This window comes from Centroberyx gerrardi, chromosome 13 (assembly GCF_048128805.1).
Source record: "Centroberyx gerrardi isolate f3 chromosome 13, fCenGer3.hap1.cur.20231027, whole genome shotgun sequence".
Classification (NCBI taxonomy): Eukaryota; Metazoa; Chordata; class Actinopteri; order Beryciformes; family Berycidae; genus Centroberyx; species Centroberyx gerrardi.
This window is the reverse complement of record NC_136009.1, coordinates 27,802,188-27,828,262: the sequence shown is the minus strand read 5'-3', so window position 1 is coordinate 27,828,262 and position 26,075 is coordinate 27,802,188. Positions and strand designations below refer to the sequence as shown.

General features: G+C 40.5%; 1 protein-coding gene across 1 annotated transcript in view; it reads right to left on the bottom strand.

The window, feature by feature from the left end:
* Positions 1-2,675: 2,675 nt before the first annotated feature.
* Positions 2,676-26,075, bottom strand: part of LOC139931438 (vasoactive intestinal polypeptide receptor 2-like) — a 141,464-nt gene continuing 118,064 nt past the window's right edge. The window contains exons 6-14 of the mRNA XM_078287891.1: positions 16,395-16,492; positions 14,274-14,406; positions 12,796-12,946; positions 11,549-11,609; positions 9,697-9,766; positions 8,362-8,453; positions 4,398-4,527; positions 4,084-4,125; positions 2,676-2,849 (exon numbers count right to left, since the gene is read on the bottom strand). Coding sequence (XP_078144017.1) covers positions 2,676-2,849; positions 4,084-4,125; positions 4,398-4,527; positions 8,362-8,453; positions 9,697-9,766; positions 11,549-11,609; positions 12,796-12,946; positions 14,274-14,406; positions 16,395-16,492 — 951 coding nt within the window. The remainder of the gene's footprint in view (positions 2,850-4,083; positions 4,126-4,397; positions 4,528-8,361; positions 8,454-9,696; positions 9,767-11,548; positions 11,610-12,795; positions 12,947-14,273; positions 14,407-16,394; positions 16,493-26,075) is intronic.

Sequence of the window (26,075 nt, the reverse complement as noted above, 5' to 3'; positions counted from 1 at the left end):
GTTTTCGTTATTTCGTTAGTTTTCGTTAACGATAATAACCTTGATGCAGACTGGAGGGATGTTATCAGTCAGCACATACATATACATACATACATACAGGCACACTTGCTGTCGTTCGCACACACACACACACACACACACACACACACACACACACACACACACACACATATTTATGCATATTCTCACTAACTCACACAATTCTAATCTTTTTTATTTGTTGATTTGATTTGTTTGGTCCTGTTTGTTTAATTTGGAATTCACTTGTTTTTTCAATTCTCAGCAGTATTACTTGTGCACTGTTTCTATTTGTATTTTTTGTTTTTTTATGTTGTACGAGAGGTTTTGCTTTAAGCCTTTCTAGGTTCTTTTTTTTTTTTTTTTTTTACCTCACCTGCACAATTTGTCTTTTCCTAACTCTAATTGCCCTTTGACTGTTTGACGTCTTTTTAATGTGTGAATAAACGAAACATCTCTTTGCTCACTTTTTATGCAACCGGAGCACACCTTTTATGTATTGTGTGCACACCATAGCATGTCGTGCACAACACTTTCTTACTGCACAACACGTTTTTCCCTACAGGGCGGCGACAGGCTTTGTAAAATCGGGTCTTTTTGGACTGGATATGACAACTCTGGTGGTCCCATGCTGCTGGCTGTTAAACCAGAAGGTTCCCGGTGGACACGCTGCCTTAAGTTTCCCTTTTAGCTGAATGACATCTTCAGTCGGAGCTCATGCGTGGCTTCATTATAACAGGTCACTGAGCACAATGTGAAATCCATTATACCACAGAAAAGGGATTTGGAGCATGCACAGCACTTCTCAATGACACCAATTAATAAAATGTACATGAAAAATGAACCGGTTTGTTAGAACAGTTTCAGTTTTGATTCAATATAAAACAACCCTGCTTTTACCAGTATGCACTTTTGTGCAAGAACTGGGTCAAAATGTATTTGCAAATCATTCTTAGCATTGGTTTTAACTTGCTTCGGGGAGCAGATGGGTGGGTTTTGTCATACTGGACCACAAAATGAGTCACACGAAAGTATTTGAAAGTCACTTCAGTGAAGTGGCTCTCAGCCATGTGCCATCGAGGCCTGAGATCCTGCAGGTTTTTATTCCAACCAAACTCTACAGCAGCTGATTTCACTTCAACACACCTTCAACCAGAGAGGAGGAACTAATCAATGAAGTCAGCTGCTGCAGAGTTTGGTTGGAAGGAAAACCTGAAGACTTTGGGCCTTCATGGCACATGGTTTGAGAACCACTGCTTTAGTCCGCTTTATAGTCACTAACAAGACAGTCCCTCCAGGATTTCAGGAGTTTTTTTGTGATTATTGCGGCCAAAAATGCTTGATTTTGCCGCGGCTTTTCTAAAAAATTGCGATACAATTTGCGAGGTTTTATGTGCTCTTTTTGCGGTAAACTTGCGGGAATTGGGAAAAATTGCAAGCAAAGGAAAACCTTTTTTTTTCTCTCTCTCTTTCTCTCTCTCACTCACACACACACACACACGCGCGCGCGCGCGCACACACACACACACACACACACACACAGCCTCCCCCTATTCTCTCCCACTCTCTGTTTAAGCTATTAACTCTTCCAAGAGCTTGAATTTTGCACTCACCTCGATTCTTGCTGCTTTTGTTTTGTTTTGCACGGTCTATGGCAGTCATTTTTGTTGGCAGGTGAGCTTTGTTCATCTTCCACCTGAATGCGCGCTGCGATGACGTCAGTTACCACGACACGAAATGCGACAATTTGTCCAAATCACAAGCGGTCTGTTGATTTGGCCGTTTCATGCGGAAAAGTTGCGACAATTTTGCAAAACTGCAAGCTCTCGCAAATATTGCGGAGATTTCTTGAATTTGCGTTAATTATTGCGATCGCAAAATCGCAAGTTCCTGGAGGGACTGACAAGATACCTAACATGATCTGAATTGGCAGATTGGAGTTTTAGTTCTACAAACATTTCTCCGAGGCAGAGCTGCTCTGGAGGCAGAAACAACCTGATTGGTTGAGTTAAAAACTCAATGCGTGAAGCCAACAAATGCACAAGTTAGCTAACTGGAACTCTGGTCAAAATACAAATGAAACATATAAATGGCAATGACTTTTCTTCACTTATTCATGACCGTGGCATTCATGATGTTGAAGGTCAGCAGCTAGCTAACTAGCTTACCTAGATAGCTATAGGCTAGTATGGCTAGTTTGAACTTGGAAGGTCAGCTAGCTAACTAGCTAACCTAGATAACTTAATATGGGTAGATTGTATTTTTTCAGTTATTAGCAAACGTGCTAGGCTTCATGATATTAGCTTCCTCCTCCTTGTCTTTTTCACTGGGCTTCAGTCTAATGTTACTTAGCCAAAAAAACAAAGTTCTTTAGCCCCACCCATTGAGGTTTAATTCAACCAGTGTGATTATGTCTGCCTCCAGAAAAGCTCTGCCTCCGAGAAATTAGAAATTAAACTCTGACCTGCTTTGAAATGTCCCACTGCACAAGCTTCACTCAGGTTAAAACAAACGGGAAGAATTATTTACAAAAACTGTTCGACCAAAGTCTGTTTTATGCGAGCTGTGAAAGATGAAATCATCTTTTTTTGTTTTGTTTTTTGGGTGCGTCACAAAAGTCTTTCAGGAGTGCGCCCCCCTGTGGATCCGTCAGGTCGTTACAGGACTGTGGTCTCGGACTGCAGGATGGACTGGGTCCGGGAGCTGCGGTGGAACTGCACAGTATGCTCAGATCCGTTCCTGGAGGCGAAGGTGCTGTTGAGGTGGTGATCTCTGCTCAAATGGCAGTTGAGACATACGCTCCGCCATTTTCTCTTGAGCTCGCCTTGAACCTGCAGCAAAGAGGCATTCAAATGTTACAAACAGACACAATAGTAATTAATCGTATACCCTGGGTTTTTTTCTACAGTATTGTCTGTTCTAAACAGCCGGTGTCTGGTCGCTCTTTCCTGGGAAAAATCCTCTGCTGCACAGGAAGTGATGTGTTTGACATTCCCAGTTTGTTTGGAATAAACAGAAGAAGAAGAACTGGGTAGTTAGCATGAGCAGTGATAGCCACCATGGCTGAACAGACAAAAAAAAGAGAAACTCAAACTGCATCAACAGAAAATCCAAGCTCCGCCCACACTGTTTGATTGACAGGTGATCTGTGGGAAGTGCAGAGCAGAAACACCACAGTGAGGCTGAGGGACAGGAAGAACATGGATCTTGTGGATTACCAGTTTAAATCACATCTTCAGACTTTATAGACTTGCTTTTATGTGATATGTTTTATCTTATTTATTTTTGCTATATTATTATTCCTATCTTTTTATCTTGTGCTGTCTTCTTCTTTTCACTCGTTTTGATTTATTTTATAGGTTAGGGTTAACTTTCATCATATTTTATGAGGATGATGTTTACTATTTTTAATTGTTCAAGCACTTTATAAACTGTTTTGAAATCACTGCAAAATACTCCACTCAAATAGTATTTTCAAACACTTTTATGGTCTGTTTTATGTCACTGAGGTAGATGTATTTGGGTTTGCAAAACAGAACAATATCAAAGAATGGCAGAAATATTCGACAATCATGGTAAACCCCACCCATCTGGTACTCCATGCATGATAAAACAAATGAGCCAATGAGTATTTCCAAATCTGACCCAGGTCTGTTTCAGTCTGCCTTTTTGGTGGATTTACAATTTAGCATAATTTTAATGAAAAAACAATCAAATTAATGATGAAATAAGGCACACTGACAATTAATAGGTCCAACCAAATAACTTGCCAACATAATTTACTGCTTATCAAATGTTTGCACCCAATGTTTCCACTGAGGACCAAATTGGAAATAAGTATTTTTAATCATGTGTTATCTTCTGGGTACAGACATGAATTTCTGAGGACATTTTAACATGCTTACTTCTTTTTGCCTCCTAAAAATCAAATACTATAAAAGCAGTGATATCTTCTGCAAGCTCTCTGTGACTAACATGGATGTTAATTGGAACTGAGTGAGTTTCAGTTCACATTAATATTATTATTATTATTAAGATTTCATATTAAAGACAGTGACAGCTTACCTCACTGTTTAAGAAACAATACAAAATGGCCACCACCAGACCCTGTAAAAACAAAATAAAACACATAATAAGGAGAAAACACTACAAAGATCAGGAGCAAGTCAGCATTTAAATCTCAAAATTACAACTGGAAGACATCAGAAATTCAGAATCACTTTATTTAAGTACAGTGAAGGTACAAAAGTTTTTTTTGGGTGACGATGTGCACACATATTGACAACTTATGCATTCATACACTTACATAGTGCAAGACGATACACAGTGCACTGTACATACTGTATCTATTCATAAATAACCCAAAAAAGGTATTATACCTGAAAGGATCCGATGGCCAGGTCAAAGAAGATCTTGTAATCTTCTGCTATGGATTCACTGAGGGAAACGAAGACCACATAGTGGATCCCAAACAGAGGGATCAGCAGGAGCGTGGATTTGGCCAATCTCCTGGGAGGAAAACACAATAATGAAGAGACATTTTATTTTGCAGCACTTTGTAAAAAGTTATACAAACTATTTTTTTTATTATTATTTATTCTTGGGATAGCGTACACGTAGTGGATGTAACGTCTATGACAAAGAGTGGAAATGGGAGTGCATTTGGATGGTTTAACTACTCAAGTTTGTGTCCATGGATGGTTTAATGATTGAAGGGGCAATAAGTAAGATTTTTACTGCCCCATAGCACAAAATGAGCACAAAACATGACCATAAAATGACCCTGTGGGGTTTGACAGGGTTGTTGATCAATACCAATGGCTCATTGATTACTTCACCAGCTGCTGACATTTCTGGCTTTCAAAACTCACTTTCTGGTCCGTACTCTTTTCTTTTTTCTTTTTGTGGCCCCTACTCGTTTCCGAACGCCCCGTCTCTTGGGACCGAATGCAACACTGTGGCCTAGGACTTGTATGTATGTATATATGTATTTATATATGTAAACATACAGATACAGATGTACTCTATTAATCCCCATGGGGGGAAATTTGGGTGTCACCCAACAGCATTACATAACTAATTAACAAAACAATAACAAATACAGTGTACAGCATGTACGCAACACTTTTGTTTTTGCTCCCATTTTTCATGAGTTGAAATGAGTTGGTAGTGAAATGAACATTCAATTCACGGGCAACAGCTCTGGTGGACATTCCTGCAGTCCCTCAAAACTTGCGACATCTGTGGCATTGTGTTGTGTGATAAAACTGCACATTTTAGAGTGGCCTTTTATTGTGACCGGCCCAAGGCACACCTGTGCAATAATCATGCTGTTTAATCAGCATCTTGATATGCCACACCTGTCAGGTGGATGGATTATCTTGGCAAAGGAGAAGTGCTCACTAACACGGATTTAAACAAATTTGTGAGCAAAATTTGAGAGAAATAAGCCTTTTGTGTGCATAGAAAAAGTCTTAGATCTTTTATTTCAACTCATGAAAAATGGGAGCAAAAACAAAAGTGTTGCGTTTATATTTTTGTTCAGTGTATGTGTAGAGAAGCACAATACATGTATATGGATATGTACGTTGATATAGACAGTAGATAGAGACAGATGTTATACTCCATTTTAACAGTAAACATTTCCCTTGATTTGTACGTTTTGATCGCAGTGCAAACCACGGGCGCTCGCCTTTCCCGCTCCCGCAGCGTCACACAAAACATACTTTGAAATCGCATAGGAGTCTAAAATATGCCGCCCAAAATAAGACATTTCCATAGATCTCTGCAAAAGTGTTCCTAAACGTATCAACATAATCTCTGAGTTGATACTCGCCCTGTGGATCCATCCCACAGCTTTCTGAATGATCCACAGAGGCTCAGTGTATAAACTCGGGATGTGTTACCAGATAAGCTTCCATCTTAAGCTCGAGCATTTGGGCTGGCTGCATATTTTTACAGAGCTTATTAAATCCCCTCCAGCGCTGCTGTTTGCCTCAAGGAAGTCTTTCCCTCATGCTTTCAGACAGCAGGGTGAGCACCTAGATAGAAAGGCTAGGAAAAGGCGGTGGGTGAGAGCAGGTGTGTCACTGTTGTCATCAAATGTTCAGGGTATCTTTCAGAAATCCAAGAGAAATCAGAAATCCAGGTTTCAGAAATCCAAATTTAAGACTTTTCAAGGTCTTTTAAATGGTACCTGGAATTGAATTCAAGACCAATTTAAAAACCAAAAGAAGAAGAAAAAAAGAAACAAATCTAGCAAAAACCAACCTGTTTCTGACTGAAAGTAGTTAATGAATGTTCTGAAACTATAAATAAGAAGAATAAGGGCAGAATAAGAAAAAGGACACCAGGACAGTAATTGTTACGGGACATGAAGTCTAATTGTTATGTATTAATCCAAAGAAACCTGTTATTGTATGATGAAAAACCTAAGACTGCTAATAACTGTATTTAAGACATTTTTATGCTTTTTAAGGCCTTAAATTTAGATAATTTATTTTAAGACTTTCTCAGCCTTTAAGGACCCATAGACTCCCTGAAATGAACCCCTCCCATCACAGATGTTTGGTTGAATTGGGCCCACGACACCTCCAGAAGACTCAACAGTAAATTCTGGCATCCCAGAAGAAGACCTGCATTACACCTCCACTCCACTGACACGGCACCTTCACTTATGCCGCTTTTCCACCGCATGGTACCGGCTCAACTCGCCTCGACTCTACTGAATGAAAACTGCATGAAACTGCCGTGACGTCATCTTCAACGCGACACACACAGCAACAATGGAAGATATCGAAGGGATGGTGGGTTCTCGGTATTTGGCTGTTAGTCACAGCAAGGAGACAGGTTGTATTTCAGAAGAGGCAGAAGGCAGCAAGACAAAAGACTGCTCTCTGGTTGCTCAAAGGCGACGCAAGAGGGTAAACTAACCTGGTAGCTAACGTTAGCATATATGTCCCGTGTCGTGCAATGATGACGATTCTTTCTGACCAATCAGTAGTCTGCAGTGTTTTCACGTCACCTTTTGGTATCGCCTCAGCTCGCTTGGAACCTCGACGGAGGTGCTACCAAAAAAAGCCCAATGGAAAACCAAAAAAGGCGAGTAGAGTCGAGTCGAGTTGAGCCGGTACCATGCGGTGGAAAAGCGGTTTTACACTTACACTAACAGGAGATCTAGCTGTGGAATAAACCTGGCTTATCCAGTCTTTGCATCACTTCTCGCCCGTGAATCTCAAATCCCCGCGGCTCGAGGAGATGAGGATGCCGGTCCATGTTAACAGCTCGGCACCGCTCAGATTTCCTCGGAGGGTAAAGTTGCCTGAAGATTAAACACACCGCTTCAGACTGGACTCAAATCTCAGCGGTGGAAAAACACCGTGCAAGTCTGCAAAGGTTTCACAAGACGGTTTTACCTCCCGTTCATAAAAGCTGCATCAAGAAACGTCTTGTTGAATGAATGTTAGCATCGCTCCTATCTCTCCTGACAGAAAAGACCAAGGGATGAAGACGAGTGTTGTGGGTAATAATCTCAGATTATTTAGTCGTCAAAACATATGGATGCTGCTGCGATCGAAGCTGTGATCTTTCCTCAACGGGACGGTTTCTCTAACAATTGGGCCATCCTGTATTTGAAGTTTAAATTTCAGGCATTTAGCTCACTTATTTGTGCAATTTATGCAGAGTGTTTTGCAGGTAGGGGTTCAGGACAGCTGGCAGTTCATGGACGCTCATGCTATGTTCACATATGTTCACGGGTTTCAAGCAAAGAAATGCATCTTTATCTCTCCATTTTGGCTTTCTATCCACACTAAGACGGCATTTTCGACCACCGAAAAGAGGACGAGGTTTCCGAAAACGCTCTTCCAAGTGATTAAATTTGAAAACGCTGGTCTGGTGTTGTAGTGCGGACGGGGAAAACACTGATGTGTTTTTGTCATGTGATCTCAGGCATATCACTGTCATGTGATCCATCCAGGCTGCATCGGCTGGAGAACCGTCCCAAACTGGCTCGCACAACTCTAGAGAAGAACAACTCTACCATGACACTTTTGCACTTTTTGATTTAGGCGTTTTTTCAGAAACTTAACTTGCTAACGGACTTTGTTCTTAACGATTGCTCTGTAAACAACAAACTTTTAAAAATGTCGGTGTTGGAAAGCTGGTGCTTGGCAGAAATGGAGTAAAGCTTCCAGCTCAAGTGGCCTGCACATGCCAATGGATGAAATTATGTGTTTTTGGCGGCTCACTGTGGACAGGGGACTTTCCGAAAACGCTTTCCGAAAAATTTTCAAATTTATCCACATTAGTGTGGGCAAAGCCTCAGTCAGCAGTCAGCAGTACCTGTACTGTGATTGGTCGTTGCCGCCCACATCAGGACACCTCAGCTTCTGAACCAAGATCCGTATGATGCTGATGAACAGCATGAAGTTCACCTGGGAGACGGGGAGGAAATAATACTATTATTAGAGCGCCTCAAGAGAGTTGTTCAAAATATTAGTGTCATGCAGCAAGATGGATGAATTCAAGATCAGTACCGTATCCATGCAACTGTCTGTATTTATGCCTATCTCTATATGCAGAGTTTCATTCCAAAATAGATGTACACCAAGTGAAAAAAAAGTGACACCTACTTCCACAAAATGTTTGGCAGCACACAAGTAAACCAACTTCTGGAGCTTTGGAGATGCCATAGATTTACCCAGCAAATTGTCAGGTTTGGTCACTTCTCCACCCACAGGAGGTGACAAATCAAAACTTAAGAGAGAAATACAAACTGTCTCCTAAACAGCAGCGAGTCCAGAGAAAGCTGGACTCACCAACGTTAGATCTTTTCCTCTCTCGTCTCTTTGGTTTTCCTTTGGTACAAAGAAGCGCCACAGATTGGCTGGGTTGGTAAACATGAGTTTACCGATGAAACGGTACAGAATTTTAAGGGTATTGAAATTCACATTTTTCTAACAGCTACTTCTCGCTGCCATTTGGAGCCACCAATGTGTGAAATTGCCAAATGTTGCTTTAAATTATAGTAAAATGAAACTGTTCTTAATTTTGCTGTGAATCCCCTGAAACGAATGAGCTGGTATTGGATATTGAATGATGAACTTGATTGAATAATGACTTTTTCCCAACTGGATGTAGTGCATTTTGCATATGGACTCTTCTTACATTTACATTGAAGTTTATTCACCTGCCTTGCACCAGCATAAATACCCTCGGATATCATGCAGTGACATCCACGTCCCATAGGGAGTAACTTCCCCATGCTGAGGCGTTTAAAGTCATAACAGCTTACGGTGGGACATCACTCAGCAGGAAGGTGTGAATACACTCAGCCTGGCATTTGCATATCTCACGCACACCTTCTGTGAACCTAATGCGCTGAGACATGGGGGTATTACGTGGAGTCACGCCGCTGTTGGATGCAAGTGACGAATACCAATTTCCCAGGAATGGAGAAAAGAATGCTTATCTTCTCACTGATGCCTGTGCGTTTTTGAAATCGTTCAATGGGGTTTTTAAATGGTTTCAAGGTCCAAATGGTCATGAAACTCACTCAACCCATCAATGAAGGTGTAAACTTTCACTTCACTTTAAATTTTTAACTATGTCATCTGTGAACTTAATACCTACAGACAAGGGGAGTTTACATGGTATGGGAATGGAACCATAACCTACCAAAATGGAGAATCCTATTGGTCCATTGATCACCCAGTTGGGTATCGGGTTGTCATTTCTCTCCCAGCATCTGAGGGAATAGGGAAAACCATTGTGTTATGTTATTACAGTATATGTCTTTATAACCCCTATTATATTATTAAAGGTCCATATTCTCCACTTCCCAGAGTTTTATTTTGTGTCTTGAGGTCCATTCAAAGCTGTGTGTGTGGAGTCATGAACCAAAAACACTCTCAGTCCATTTCTCCACGTTCATTTTCCAGCATCTCTCTGAGCCTTACCAAGAACAGGCTGTTTCTGTCGCCGTGTCTTTAAGGCTCATTAATATTAACGACCCCTCTGTTCTGATTGGCTACCCGTGTCAAGAGTGAAACGTGAGACGCCGCGGCCCGGCGGCTACAGGTAGGGAAAACTCTCCGGTAATAAACAATGACAACCGCTCGACCGCTTTGAAAAAAACACTTTGTTAGTCTATTATTTCTTACAGAAATGCTAATGAGCGAACCTTTGTGACGCCACAAAGTTACGGAAGTCCAAACGGCTCGTTTAGAGGCTCGCTTTTCTAATATGGATTGTGTGGATTTAGTTGGCGACCGTGCGTTTTGATGCTTTCACCATGTTTAGATAGACCATCCAACTCCTTTATCATCACAGAGGCAAGGGGAGTCCTGCTTTACACCATATGGGACCTTTAATACTAACAATACATTTTTGTAAAACACCACAGTCTTGCTTAAGGACACTTTGACGGTAATTGAATGAATAGCCCTCTGCCCTTTGTCAGGAGATTCAAACAGGCAACCTTCTCATTACACTACAACCTCTAAGGTACCAGATTCATTTTCTAAGAGTAGGTGTCAGTTTTTTCTAATGGTTAATATCTTATTTTGGAATTAAACCTTTCAAATTCTTCCTTGTAGCCACCATAGAAATCCCACTTTTTTTTTTTTTTAGGGATTTTAAAGCACTTCAATCACCATATTCCACCTATTCTAATTCTTCACAAATCCATCTGACACAGAAATAATGTACACATTTCAGCGGACAGGTCGGAGTTGTACACTTGCTGCGCTACATTAACTGACCGCTGCACTCGCTGGAAAGGGAATTGTTTGGGAAATTTCTTTCTCTTTCCAGCTGCCAAGAAGCAGCTCAAGGAAAAGTCTGGCAAGCAGCTGTTTCAGACACTCAACTTAGGAGTTACAATACGCCTGCTGAGTACAACTTTACAAAAGTGGATTGATAATGAGCTGGAGTGTCTTCTGTCTAAACCCAAACCCTAACCCTGTCTTCTCCAGTAAGAGCGCAGGCCAGAAACAGCAGATTAGCAGTATATCCGTGGTACTGGACTTCTATAACTACTCAATGCAAATGCCACCAATTGAATTATCCAGTTAAGCGCTCTTTGAAATGTGGGATATTGCTGTTATTACGCTGCATTCCCATGTGGTTATCTGCTGACAGAAACTAATCAATAAAAAGTCATTTGCGAACTTAATAACATAACAAATGCAGTCCCTATTGAATTCCAATGCATTTTACTTGCTAATGTGATTGAAATTCTGTATTTCTTAAGGGAAGATAATAATTCCTATAAAATGGCAAGATTACATGACATACATTCACAAATCCAATGGTGCAAAATAAATGAGAGAATTAATAATGAGTAATCAGTCGTCAATCAGAATATACACTGATGTACATTCATGCGATACATTATAATTTATGTACTTTTAAGGTTATTACTCAGTAGACATTAAGATGCGTACATACACCAAGTTCAAAATTTTGTTTCCATATCGATGCAAAGACAAAGCAAAGCGAAGAGGCTGAAGCTGCTGATGTCACTCACCCCGTGTCTTCCAGATAAATCCTCATCATCACCCACGCAAAGACAAACACCGTGGGGATTCCTGCAGACAGCGAGGAGGGAAACACTGATAAAACATATTCAACGCTCGCCCACGCTCCTCGCTGACACTTTGCCACGTGGAAAAATGATTCCTCGTCCCTTCACAATGAGGATAATGTGGTTCTGTGTAGAGCAAGGCACCGACACGGCCAGGGTTGGTGTATGTATGCAGTGGTGGGACTGTTAGACCACGGTAACACGCTTTTCATCGATCTATCTCTCAACATTTTGAAAATTTTTTATTTAGCATATTAAGAAATCCAAATAGATGTTTCTAGATTTTTTTTTCCACTTATTAAGAAATATTTTGGTGCATCCTCGTGATTTTACCTTTTTTTTTTTCTTTTTTTTTTAAGCTTTAAGCTGTCATTACTTGATTTTTGTCAAAACCGCTCTGCCCCATGGCTACCCATATGTGCAATTACTGGAAATATCATCTTTTGTTCATGTACTACCTCACTTAAATTCCTTTTTAATGCTCTTATCTTTTGCAACAATCTAATTATCTTTAGTACTGAATAATAAGAGAATCATTAGTAGGGTAGTAATATCGATATCGTGATATGAGACTAGATATCGTCTGGGATTTTGTTTAACGTAATATTGTGAAATAACTTAAATGTTACTTCTTCCTGGTCTTAAAGGCTGCGTTACAGTAAAGAAATAAAATTTTCTGAACTAAAAAAAAAAAGTAAAATGAACAATGATCATATCATATCATGTCATCATAATCATATCCACATTACTTGATTACACATCACTGATTAGTAATGATCATTACACATTTTCAAAATTTTCTTGTGTGTAAATATCTTATGAAAGCACGAATATTCATCGGCAAAATATCGTCATATTATCGATATCGAGGTATTCGGTCTAAAATATTGTGACATTTGATTTTGTCAATATCGCCCAGCCCTACTTTGAAGTTTAGAGAGAGAAATGCTTTAATAGATGAACACTACTGGCTGAACAAGATATAAGCACTTTAAAAAAAAGTCCATCTGGCAGAGGTGGCAGAGATCTGACAGAGCTGAAAATGGGCCATGACAGCAAGTTAATTTTATTTGTTAAACCACTCAGTCGATTCTTGTTCATTCCAAAGGCTTATGTAAACCTTCAAATTAAATGAAAAAACCATTCAAACCGGAGTTAACGTGGTTTTGACGAGACGGCGGGAGGCCTACCCCAGCCGATGAGCAGGTAGACGATGAAGTGTCGGTTCTCGGAGAAGATGACGATGAGCAGGGTGTGAAGGTAAAGACCCTCCACCAGCAGCCAGAAGAAGTTGGCCATGATGAAGTAGTGGAAAAACACCAGACTGGCCTTGCAACCCATCTGAAAACACACATGGTGCAGCAGTATAAATACAGGAGTGCATGCAGGGTTTCATTCACAAGTCCAAGTCAAGTCCATGTCATTAATGTCAAGTCTCAAGTCTAAATGTAGAACAGCAAGTCAAGTCAGAACAAATCAAGAGTCCAGTATCAATTTAATATCTTAAAGAAAACTAAATATCTAGGACTTTTCAATGCAATATGGTTTTAATAGGATAAAAACTTGGTAAGAGCATCATGAGTTTGATTTCTATAATCAGTTTCAACTTCAATAAATTCAATCATTCCATACAAATTCACATTTCAGTATGGACACTGGTGGGAAATCGTCTCCGCACAGGAAGTGACAAATCAAGAGTGAAATGCAAAATTGTTTCTCTCTTTGGTTTCCTCTGGTGTAAAGCATCACAGACCGGCCGGCTTGGTAAACATGAGCTGCTGTGTGCAGCTTACTGACGTCACCTTAAAGGATTTTTCTGGGTTTTGATGTTTTGAAATTTTTCAAACAGTTACCTCTCGCTGCCATTTGGAACGTGGATTTGTTTACATTCATAGTTTCATTTATACAGACATAGATTATTTTGTTAGACTCCAATGACTATGTCAAATAAATGTATTACCTTCAAAGATGCTAAGAAAGTCTTAATTTTTAATGTTTCAGGAGTCTGCAACCAGGTTCTAGCCTGGTTCCAGACTCGTCCCACTTTTCAGATTTTGTCAAGTGATTCAGAGAGTCTGGTGTTTCCGTCGTCAACGGCTTGTTCTCGCTCAGAGAAACAATCGGGCCAATCAGCAGCTTTGTGGGCGGGACTAAAGTTGGTGATATTTTAACCGTTTGTGCAACAGCTTTTCATTGCTGTTTCGGCAGAATAGATTTCTTGAATTTGAAATCACCTCCTTAACCAACAGATTGTCTTTGCAAAGACCATGGATGTAGAGGCTAACTGGCTGCAGCATCAGTGTGACTGAAGTAACGTCAGAGAGGCCGAATACATCAGTCACTAGTGATTGGTTCAGATACGTTGGTCACTAATGAATGGTTCGGGGAAAATCAACCCCCCCACACAGAAAACGGCTAACGAGGAGGAAATCTGAGGCTGAATAATGGAGTGGGACCAGATGGACGTTCAGTCTGAACGTGTTTACGCTGTTAACGAGTCAGTGTGCTCCATGTGTTGCACCCTCTTCTCTGTGCTGGCCTTGCAAACTGAATTTCCCTCAGGACAGTACATGGAGTGTTACTGTAGTATTGTTTACTGTATTACTGCGGTGCTGGACCGTGTCCACACCACCAGGCACTGCACCAGAGACAGAGGCTGTGACCTCACCAGCGACGGCTGGTTGGAGCACTGCGTGTTTCGAGAGAAGAGGATGTCGTCTTTTACCAACACCGCCACGGCTCTCAGGATGAAGGAGAAGAAGAGGTTGAGGTGGATGTAGTTCCTGGTGCAGTGGAGCTTCCTGCCAAACGCAGTGCACACAAATACACACACATTACAAATTATTTTTTTCATGCTTTGGAATGCGATTCGTTAAATCTCAACAGCGTTACACCTCAGGTTTGATTGACATGGGCTTTTCAAGGCTGACACGGAAACCATTTTTTTAATTGAAGCTGCTGATAGCCAATATTTTGTGCCAATATTCAAACATCTTTACATTTGATCATTTTCATGCCACATAATTCCAAGGATCCAGTGTGTTTCTCCCAGAATTTGTTTCTTGTCAGGGTGGAAAAGCCTCTGAAACAGCATTAAAAACACTAAAACTCTCCACTGAGACCCAGGATATAATAATAGAAATAATAATAATAATACACTGTTAATTAACTCAATTAATACACTGTCAGAATGGAGTAGCCTTTTGTTTTTACCTTGATCTTGTCAGTTACTACTGTATATCCACATGAAAGTGAAACATGTAGTTTGTAGTTTTGTAGTTTTATGTAGTTTTTCTTTCAGGCCTCAATGCAACTAGAAAAGCTGAGGGTGCGTAGACTTTTGATATCGATTGTGCACAGTATAGAGGGTCAGCCATCACCAGACTGTAGGGGGATGATGTAATTCACTGCTGTCATGGAAACAACACATACAACTTTGGTATTTTTGTGTGCACATGGTCATTTATGCGTTGAATGAGTTTCATGAACCTTGGCCACTTCTCTGTTAAAACCCCACCATGCAACTTCTTAAAATACATGGCTGCAGAAGAGAATAAGCCATTTGATAAACTTATGTTCTGCAGACATGTGGTTTATGTTTATACAGAATACGCTGCTGAGTTCAAAGGTTTCGCTGCGTCTGTCAAATTTGGATTTACTGGATTATACAGATGCCTTTTGAGGTAATTAGGAAATAAGTAATTTAAATGTTTGTTTTTTTATTAATACCAACATTGAAAGTAAAAAAAAAACACTAATCAACATGATTTCAATTAACAAACTCAATTCATCCTCAGATATTAAGACTTTGGAAAATCCAATTTACCAGTACTTTGGTGAGGGGCTATCACACACACACACACACACACACACACACACACATAGTAACACAGACTGTTGATATGAATAGACTGTGTGTGTGTGTGCGTGACAGCCCCTCATCAAAGTACTGAAGACACCGAAAGATAAAGCTGGGAAATAGAAATATGCCTAATTGCCTTTTCTATTGAAGCTAATTAAACACTCAGTTTTTACCAGACTCAGGTTATAAGTGCAGGAGAACCTCAAGTCAATCTGCATGGAGATACAAACCACAAGAAACAATAACCTTTCCCTCAAGATTGGTTTTGGGACTTTAATTAACACACCAGCCACCAGCTGCTGAAGTTTGGCTGTAGCTGTTAAAGCTCTACTTGCCACTTCGGCATTTAACCAGACTTTCTTATTGTTTCCATTTGTATCCATTTGCATAAAAAAGCCTACTCAATATTTGACTTGCATATTTTATACAAAATTGAATTATTTTTGCTGTTTTTATATCTGATACATTTTTTAATTTCCTGATTGTTAAGCACTTTGTAACTTTTTTTGTAACTTGATTATATTTTTCGCTTTTCCTCCAATTTTATACAGTATGATTACCTCAAGTCTATTCAACACACCTGTGAAAAGAATTTCTAAATATTTTTAGTAATTTATTCTCTAGTGCCCCTTTCCCAGCTAAGAGACTCAGTCAAGTCAGCTCCCTACATCACAAACTGACCACGTTCTGATTGGCCTGCTTCAGAGGCCACAGTTTTTCAAAATACAACTTTGGCAAAACAACAAATAGCAACATTTTACCTTTAATGTGCACACAACATTGTGTAAATTCACATATTTGTTTCCTTCATATTCTCATAATCTAATAATTTGTTATAAATGTATATTTTTATAATTTTTCATTTCTTTCATACAGCATACTGAAGTTTCATCTCATCAGCAACAGTATCTGAATATTTTATCTCACCGGAACAGACAGAGGATGGCGCTCCCTGTGGTGAGGGCGATCAAAGACAGACTGTGACCCAGAGTGTACAACGTCTGCACGACCATGTAGAAGATCAGCTGCAGGAGAGAGAGAGAGAGAGAGAGAGAGAGAGAGACAGAGAGAGAGAGAGAGAGAGAGAGAGAGAGAGAGAGAGAGAGAGCAAGAGAGAGAGCGAGAGAGAGAGAGGGAAGTTTTTTTTACTCAGTTGTATGTATTTAAACGTCAAAAAGAAAGAGAGAGAGGGAAGAGGTACAGAGAGAAAGGGAAAAGGACAGGGAGAAAAAAACGATAGGGAGAAAAAGAAAAAAGAAAGTGAGAATTAAAAAGAGAGAGGAGAGAGAGAAAGAGAGAGAGAGAGAGAGAGAGAGAGAGTGAGAGAGAGAGAGAGCGAGAGAGACAGAGAGCGAGAGAGAGAGAGAGAGACAGAGAGAGAGAGAGAGAGAGAGAGAGAGAGAGAGAGAGAGAGAGAGAGAGGGACGGGGGGTTATTTTTTAGTTTTTTTTACTCAGTTGTATGTATTTAAACGTCAAAAAGAAAGAGAGAGAGGGAAGAGGTACAGAGAGAAAGGGAAAAAGGACAGGGAGAAAAAAACGATAGGGAGAAAAAGAAAAAAGAAAGTGAGAATTAAAAAGAGAGAGGAGAGAGAGAAAGAGAGAGAGAGAGAGAGAGAGGTTGAACAGCACAATGGGTGATTCAGTGATGCCTCTCATGACCCAAAATGAACCAAACAAGTGAGAGGGATGAAGCTGCAGTTACACAACACTGTGGAGCCGAATGAGCTGCAGGTTGGTCTGCTGCTGAGAAACCAACTGTCTGTCTGGGTTTCATTAAAGCCCAACTACATTAGTATATATAGCATTGGAAATTAACTCTTCATATACAATTAGAATGTGGCAGATGTACATATAGTTCAAGTGATGTTGCAAAAGTCAAAGACAGACAGTATTACGCACACTGCCAAAAATCAGCCAAAATGATACACAAAATGACACAAATGCATAGTGACAAACATAAAGGTGCAAATGCATCAGCAAAAAAACATAAAAGAAGAATGAAAGTGACAACTCCAGATGTAACAGTGAGTGTTCACTACACAGCCCTGCTCCTGTTTGTTCATCAATATGTGATTTAGATTCAATGCTGCAGAACTGCCTATTACTGCTTATTACTGCTTATTACTGCTTATTACTGCCTATTCATAAAGTACTTCGTTGTTTTGCATGATTATTTCATCCAGACATTCATTATTACTATTGTTATTATCATTATTGGGAGTAGTAGTAGCAGTAGTAGCAGTAGCAGTAGCAGTAGTAGTAGTAGTAGTAGTAGTAGCAGTAGTAGCAGTAGTAACAGCAGTAGTAGTAGCAGTAGCAGTAGTAGTAGTAGTAGCAGTAGTAGTTGTAGTAGTGTTAGTAGTAGTACTAGTAGCAGTAGTAGTAGTAGCAGTAGTAGTAGTAGCACTAGTAGTAGTAGTAGTTGTAGTAGCAGTAGCAGTAGTAGCAGTAGCAGTAGTACTAGTAGTAGCAGTAGCAGTAGTAGCAGTAGCAGTAGTAGTAGTAGCAGTAGTAGTAGTAGTAGTAGTAGTAGTAGTAGTAGCAGTAGCAGTAGTAGTAGTAGTAGTAGCAGTAGCAGTAGCAGTAGCAGCAGCAGTAGCAGTAGTAGTAGTAGCAGTAGCAGCAGCAGCAGCAGTAGCAGTAGCAGTAGCAGTAGCAGCAGTAGTAGTAGCAGTAGTAGCAGCAGTAGTAGTAGCAGTAGTAGCAGCAGTAGTAGTAGCAGTAGCAGCAGTAGTAGTAGCAGTAGCAGCAGTAGCAGCAGTAGTAGTAGCAGTAGCAGCAGCAGTAGCAGTAGCAGTAGCAGCAGCAGCAGCAGCAGTAGCAGTAGCAGCAGTAGCAGTAGCAGTAGCAGCAGTAGCAGCAGCAGTAGCAGTAGCAGCAGTAGCAGTAGCAGTAGTAGCAGTAGCAGTAGCAGCAGTAGCAGTAGCAGTAGTAGTAGTAGTAGTAGCAGTAGTAGCAGTAGCAGTAGTAGCAGTAGCAGTAGTAGTAGTAGTAGTGGTAGTAGTAGTAGTTGTAGTATCTGACATTCACTGTGGATCTGTGAATCTGCCAAAGAAATAACAGCTTGTCTCTAATAAAGGCCTTTTGTTGAGGTAAAGAAAGTCTTTATTGTCATTATTATTATTGGAGGTTTTGCAGCAGGTCTGCAGGTCTGGGATGATTTCTGGTAAAACAGCATACCAAGAAATGATTGTAAGTATTTGCAAGACTTCTGAAACTGATTTTAACACTTCAAAATGTTATATTTAACCATAGTCAAGACCTTTTAAATTTAGTTTGTAATTTAGGACATTCCAGGACATAAATTATGTTCCTCATTGTTTCAACAGTTTACAAAGATGCCATACAATAATGCTTCTTTGGCTGAAATGAAGCACCATATAAGATGTTGACAGGCAGAAGGATGGAGAGACTGTGTGTTTTGTTGGGGAGAAAGCTTTTATCTCTGGTATGAAGAGCTGTCGAGAGACTCTTTTCCTGCCAGAGACAGATACAAAGAGATTGAAATGTGCCAATAAATGGCCCGTGTGTGTGTGTGTGTGTGTGTGGGTGTGTGTGTGAATCTCCCCTCTTATCTTGTTTCCTCAGAAAATGTTTTCCGTATTTGATTTCCTCGTTCCTGTTTTCCGTGAGAAAAACAAAAGTGTGTTTCAAAGAGTGAGAAGCTAAAACACTTCTGAGGTCAAATTTACATTCCTTTGGTTAAACAGGTCGAGTAGCTCTGCAGGTGTGTGCGTGTGTGTGCGTGTGTGTGTGTGTGTGTGTGTGTGTGTGTTAGTAATATTCACCTGCAACTTGACATCTTTCTGGCACTCTCTCCCTCTCTCTCCCTCCCTCTCTCTCTCTCTCTCTCACACATCTCTTCAAAGTTTATCTAACACCTCTCCTGTCTGTGTGTGTGTGTGCGTGTGAGTGTGTGTATGTGTGTAATATTCCCATCTCTCTCTCTCTCTCTCTCACTCTTTCTCTTTTCTCTCTCTCTCACACCTCTCCACAGTTTGTCTGAACACAGCTCATCTGTGTGTGTGTGTGTGTGTGTGTGTATGCATGTGTGTGTAACCCTCCTCTCTACATGTATCCTATATTCAAATGTCAACCACAGTGAAACATTTTAACCTTTAGCACATGATGGATTCTTTCCCATCAGGCTGTGTACAAAAAGGTCAGAACAGCCGAAATGTCGAGTTCTGGAAGTTTCTCCAGAAATTCCCCATTCATTTTCCCCACAGGGAATCTGCTTATTGATTATAAGAGTGTAAGGTAGACTCACCATGAGCTCACACTGTAAAAACAACTACACCTGTTCCTGTAGAAGCCATCAATCAGTTGGATTTAAAGTTTTGTTGGGTAGCACTTTATTTTTTATTTTTTTTACAGTACGGAAAATAGCTGATATGTAGCAGGGAATTATGTGGAAAGAAGGAATCAGAAGGTTTATTTTGATGTATAGCAACAACGGTAAACAAAGTGACTTGGTAGTAATGTTGTATTTATAAGCCTTATTCTCGTGGGTGAGAGCTTTTAATAATAACTTTATTTATATAGCACTTTTCAAAACAAAGTTACAAAGTGCTTTCTATAAAATAAAAGATAAGAAGAGTAACAGTTACAATAAAACCCAACAAGGGATAAGCAAAGTAACAAAACACTGAATAAAAGAGACAAATAGGTTAAACAAGAAAATCTAGAAAAGTATCGTTTAGTTACTGCGAAACTATAATGTCAGTGTCACCCGTTCATTATTTGGTCACCGCTGAGTTATCAAGCGACATCTTATATTTCTTATGCATTTCTTCCTTATATATTTCTGTCTCTCGGCACATGAGGCGACACACTTGACACTTTTTCCTGTTTGTTGTTCTAATAATATGGTGATGCAGTGAACAGATAATAATGCACATGTGTTTTGAAAACTGCTTTTTTCTCTGTACATATGATACCTCTGTCATGTAATATATTTGATAAGGGCATAGATTCTTTACTGCACTCGTACTTTACTGCAACACTGTTTGTATAAATATGCGGCCTTCTGCGGACTGTTAATGTGAATTCAATGCACATTTGCACATTATGTACATAGCTTACATTCTATTTTATTGCTTTATTATTACAGCGTTTTACCATTTTTATTGCTTATTTGCTATATTGCTTTTTCATATATATATACTGCTTATCCTCTGCTTGTCTTTTTCTCTATTGATTTCTATTACCTTTGCTGCTGCAACAACGTAATTCCCCCCACAGCGATCAATAAGGTATCATCTCACCTTATCTTATCTGGCTTTGAGCGATGACAGTACCACAAACTATCAGTCAGTTACTGCAAAATGACTGTGAACTTCATACCTTTATTGTACAGTCAGATATGATGTCTTTATTTAAAGACAGAAGAGTCGTTACAAACCAAAAACAACTACTATATTATTCCATTATTTAATATCACTGTTGAAAATAAGGGAAAGGGAATCGATGACATCACTCATGATGCTGTATGGGATGAGCAGTCCATTCCATTTTTTTTTTTTTTTTATGTATTGTTATAGCCTCTTTATTCATCTGGTGGCAGGCTGATTTGGTTAAAATCTTAAAACTCTTTCTTTGGGGATTTTCTGAAACGTTTATGGAGAAAATCAATAGGAAATTTTACTTCTGAACCCTAAAAAGGGGCCACATTTCAGCTCTATTGAGTCCACAGATAACAGATTCATACCGTACACGGTGTCAAATGATTATCCTGACTGCTTAAAGTCATAAAGGAGAAAGACATTTGAAGAGTTTTCTTGTAAATTGAAAGATCTGCCATTTGAAAATCAAGTTTTTTTCCAAGTTTCATCAAAAATGGACCGGTGGTGCTGCAGTTATGGCCCTTTCAAAGTTCAGTTTCAAAGTTTAATTATAGCGCCCCCATCAGGACAATCAGCGTACTGTTAAAATGCATCATCCCTCCAAGTTTGTCAAATTCAGACCAGTGGTGTCTGAAATATCGCCTCTGATGGACGGAAGGACGCAGACGCTCCGCAGCTCCCTGGGCGACAGAACGACTCCCTCCTGCTGCTAACAAGTACAACAAGTGTTCAAGTCCCACAGCGCCGACACAGATTTAATTATCAGTTTATTTGAATGTGATATATAGCCGTCACATGTCCTTCCCCACTCTCGCTCTGTCTCTGTCTACTATCTAATAAAGGCAAATATAGAATTTGTGTTCATACCAGTTAAGAACACATGAAGAATTAGCTGAATATGAGCATCAGTCCAGACTTCATGTAGTTCTGCTAGGCTTTCCAAGCATGGGGAACCGCTGCTATCAGATGTCAACATCAGACTCCTTAAACCCATAATCCCTTGCGTTTTGGGGTCATTTTCTGTAGTTTCTGTAGTATGTTCTCCCTCCTAATGAACCGCACCGCAGTTCTCTCGTTAGAGGACTGAGACTCGCATTTTCAGGCGCTTCGTTATGTTAATTGGTGCCACCAAATGACATCACTCTCGCCTGGACAAATGAACTGAACTAAAGGAGGAAACACTGCAGAGTTTGAAGAAACCGTTCCAACCGTGCTTGGTGTGAACGCAGCCTCGATCAGTTCCTGCTCCTGTAAAGGATCACGGGAACCAAACAGCATTGATGTACAATGTTCTTCTCATCCTTTTACTTGATAAATGCAAAGTAGAGGGAATACTTCCGCCCAGAGAGTCAACATCACTTCATTTTCCTCTAGGCCTATAGAGGTTGGACTAGCTCAGGGTGTGCCTGCATCAACTGACGGAGAAAATGACTAATTATGGTTGGGATGGGGATAATCAGTTTTTGGATGATTCAACTTCAATCTGATATGTAAAGGAGGTGAACAAAAGTAACTAGATGGCAGTCAGTAGAGCGCACTCCTCCGCCAACACTATGCAATTGTCAATATATGTCAGTTCCACATGTCAGATTTTCACAAAAAGTTAATAATTTCTTCCATGCCACATCACCAACTTGTTCCACATTTTCCTGACTGGAGCTGAACTGGGACATGAGATCTGCCTGTTCACATTCTAGACACTTTTAAGCATTTTACTCGATTATCTCAACACCACATGACCAATCAGCTCTATATCTGTTCAGTTTCCATTAGAGCTGCCCTTCTACCACTGGACCAAGTTCTATGCCTATGTCCATTAGTGCTGTCGAAATATCTCCAAAAAAGCCAGTCTGTGAAAACATTATGATGACCAACCGACGTATTTCCATCCAAAGCCTGGAAAGCAGCAGCACCGCACCGTTTCCACTCGGTGGATCTTCTTCTACCAAACTCTACTGTTTACAATCTGACCTGACTGTCTGCAGAAGTAGATCATACCACCAGTAACACACTTTCACCCCACAGCAGTCTGAGCTGCGGCACAGTTTACACTCAACTTCCCTGTGGAGCCACAAATGGCTTTTTTGGAGACATTTTGACAAACAGTTTGGACTCATTGTTGCAGCAAGAGGCAACGTTGACTCTGGAGCCAATATTGTCTGCAGGTCCAAGTACTACAGAGATGGAAGAGACAAATTATATATAGGTCAAAAATCGCTGAACTTATCCTTTAAGACACATTCTGAAATCCTTCAGTGTCATTGGCCAGCCTGTAATTTGCATATTCTTCCCTAAACATGAGCAGTGGGTCAGTAGGCCCGCTGCCCTTCATCTTGTTTCTCCTGGTCAGCCTGATGGCCAATTCAGCCCATCCAAACAGAACATTTAGTAACACACATTTTACTTTTCTTCTCAAAGAACAGACTGGCTCCAGAATGTACAGAGCCACAGAAAAAACCTCACCCAATCTGCCACAGAGCACATTCAGTGTTTCAAGTACAGGTTCAACACGGTTACACCCAACGAATACATGTTCAACACACTCATCCAGCTTCACCACGAGAGAGAGGGAGAGAGAGAGAGAGAGAGAGAGAGAGAGAGAGAGAGAGAGAGGGAGAGAGAGAGAGAGAGAGAACCATTGTAAATAGTTTTTCTGTTCAGTTTTTCAGTGTCTGTTTTTCTAAAAGACTTTCCACTTAATAGGTTTTGCACCTTTATTTTAAAATGTTGCACTGAAACAAGTGAGGGAGAACTGAGGGGAGAGAGAGATTGATCCAACGTTTAACTTTTCCATTTCTATTTGTCATAATCTTCACTTCATATTATAAACGAAAGCTAAACACACACTGCCTCACCCAAACTGCTCCTTGTTCTGGTATGAAGCAAAACCTGATAACTCTTCCCTCTTCTTCCTGGTCTCAAAAATATGTTCCTTTAACTTAATTAATAAATACCACACACACACACACGCACACACACACACACACACACACACACACACACACACATCAAAAGTTAATCATTTCTTCCATGCCACATTACCAACTTGTTTCACATCAGGAGTTGAACACATTTTCATGACTGGAGCTGAAATGGGACATGAGATCTGCCTGTTCAAATTCTAGACACCAACGTATTTCTATCCAAAGCAGCAGCACCGCACCGTTTCCACTCGGTGGATCTTCTTCTACCAAACTCTACTGTTTACAATCTGACCTGACTGTCTGCAGAAGTAGATCATACCACCAGTAACACACTTTCACCCCACAGCAGTCTGAGCTGCGGCACAGTTTACACTCAACTTCCCTGTGGAGCCACAAATGGCTTTTTTGGAGATATTTTGACAAACAGTTTGGACTCATTGTTGCAGCAAGAGGCAACGTTGACTCTGGAGCCAATATTGTCTGCAGGTCCAAGTACTACAGAGATGGAAGAGACAAATTATATATAGGTCAAAAATCGCTGAACTTATCCTTTAAGACACATTCTGAAATCCTTCAGTGTCATTGACCAGCCTGTAATTTGCATATTCTGCCCTAAACATGAGCAGTGGGTCAGTAGGCCCGCTGCCATTCGTCTTGTTTCTCCTGGTCAGCCTGATGGCCAATTCAGCCCATCCAAACAGACAATTTAGTAACACACATTTTACTTTTCTTCTCAAAGAACAGACTGGCTCCAGAATGTACAGAGCCACAGAAAAAACCTCACCCAATCTGCCACAGAGCACATTCAGTGTTTCAAGTACAGGTTCAACACGGTTACACCCAACGAATACATGTTCAACACACTCATCCAGCTTCACCACGAGAGAGAGGGAGAGAGAGAGAGAGGGAGAGAGAGAGAGAGAGGGAGGGAGAGAGAGAGAGAGACAGAGAGAGAGAGAGAGAGAGATACAGAGAGAAAGAGAGAGAAAGAGAGAGAGAGAGAGAACCATTGTAAATAGTTTTTCTGTTCAGTTTTTCAGTTTCTGTTTTTCTAAAAGACTTTCCACTTAATAGGTTTTGCACCTTTATTTTAAAATGTTGCACTGAAACAAGTGAGGGAGAACTGAGGAGAGAGAGAGATTGATCCAACGTTTACCTTTTCCATTTCTATTTGTCATAATCTTCACTTCATATTATAAACGAAAGCTAAACACACACTGCCTCACCCAAACCGCTCCTTGTTCTGGTATGAAGCAAAACCTGATAACTCTTCCCTCTTCTTCCTGGTCTCAAAAATATGTTCCTTTAACTTAATTAATAAATACCACACACACACACACGCACACACACACACACACACACACATCAAAAGTTAATCATTTCTTCCATGCCACATTACCAACTTGTTTCACATCAGGAGTTGAACACATTTTCATGACTGGAGCTGAAATGGGACATGAGATCTGCCTGTTCAAATTCTAGACACCAATGTATTTCTATCCAAAGCAGCAGCACCGCACCGTTTCCACTCGGTGGATCTTCTTCTACCAAACTCTACTGTTTACAATCTGACCTGACTGTCTGCAGAAGTAGATCATACCACCAGTAACACACTTTCACCCCACAGCAGTCTGAGCTGCGGCACAGTTTACACTCAACTTCCCTGTGGAGCCACAAATGGCTTTTTTGGAGATATTTTGACAAACAGTTTGGACTCATTGTTGCAGCAAGAGGCAACAGAGCTGTTTCAACTGACAGCTGACTGGAGCCAATATTGTCTGCAGGTCCAAGTACTACAGAGATGGAAGAGACAAATTATATATAGGTTAAAAATCACTGAACTTATCCTTTAAGACACATTCTGAAATCCTTCAGTGTCATTGACCAGCCTGTAATTTGCATATTCTGCCCTAAACATGAGCAGTGGGTCAGTAGGCCCGCTGCCATTCGTCTTGTTTCTCCTGGTCAGCCTTTAGTCCGGCCAAACAGAACATTTTGCAGAGAGAGAGAGAGAGACAGGGAGAGAGAGGGAGAGAGAGACAGGGAGAGAGAGGGAGAGAGAGAGCACTGCAACCTCATGGAAATAGAGACAGAAATACACTTTCTGTTCTCATGTCCAAAATATGACAAGATAAGAGAAACCTGTGACCCTACTGCTTACTGGCAGCAGGATCTGTATCAGCCTGCCACCGCCTCAGAGAGAGAGAACAGACCAAACTGTTGAACTCTGCTACTATAAACTGTTGTGGGACAGACGGAGCATGGGTCCGGTCGGGACGGCGTACTGCTCAGAGGGGACCAAACTGGGATAGAAACATTGTGAGGAGGCAGAGGGTG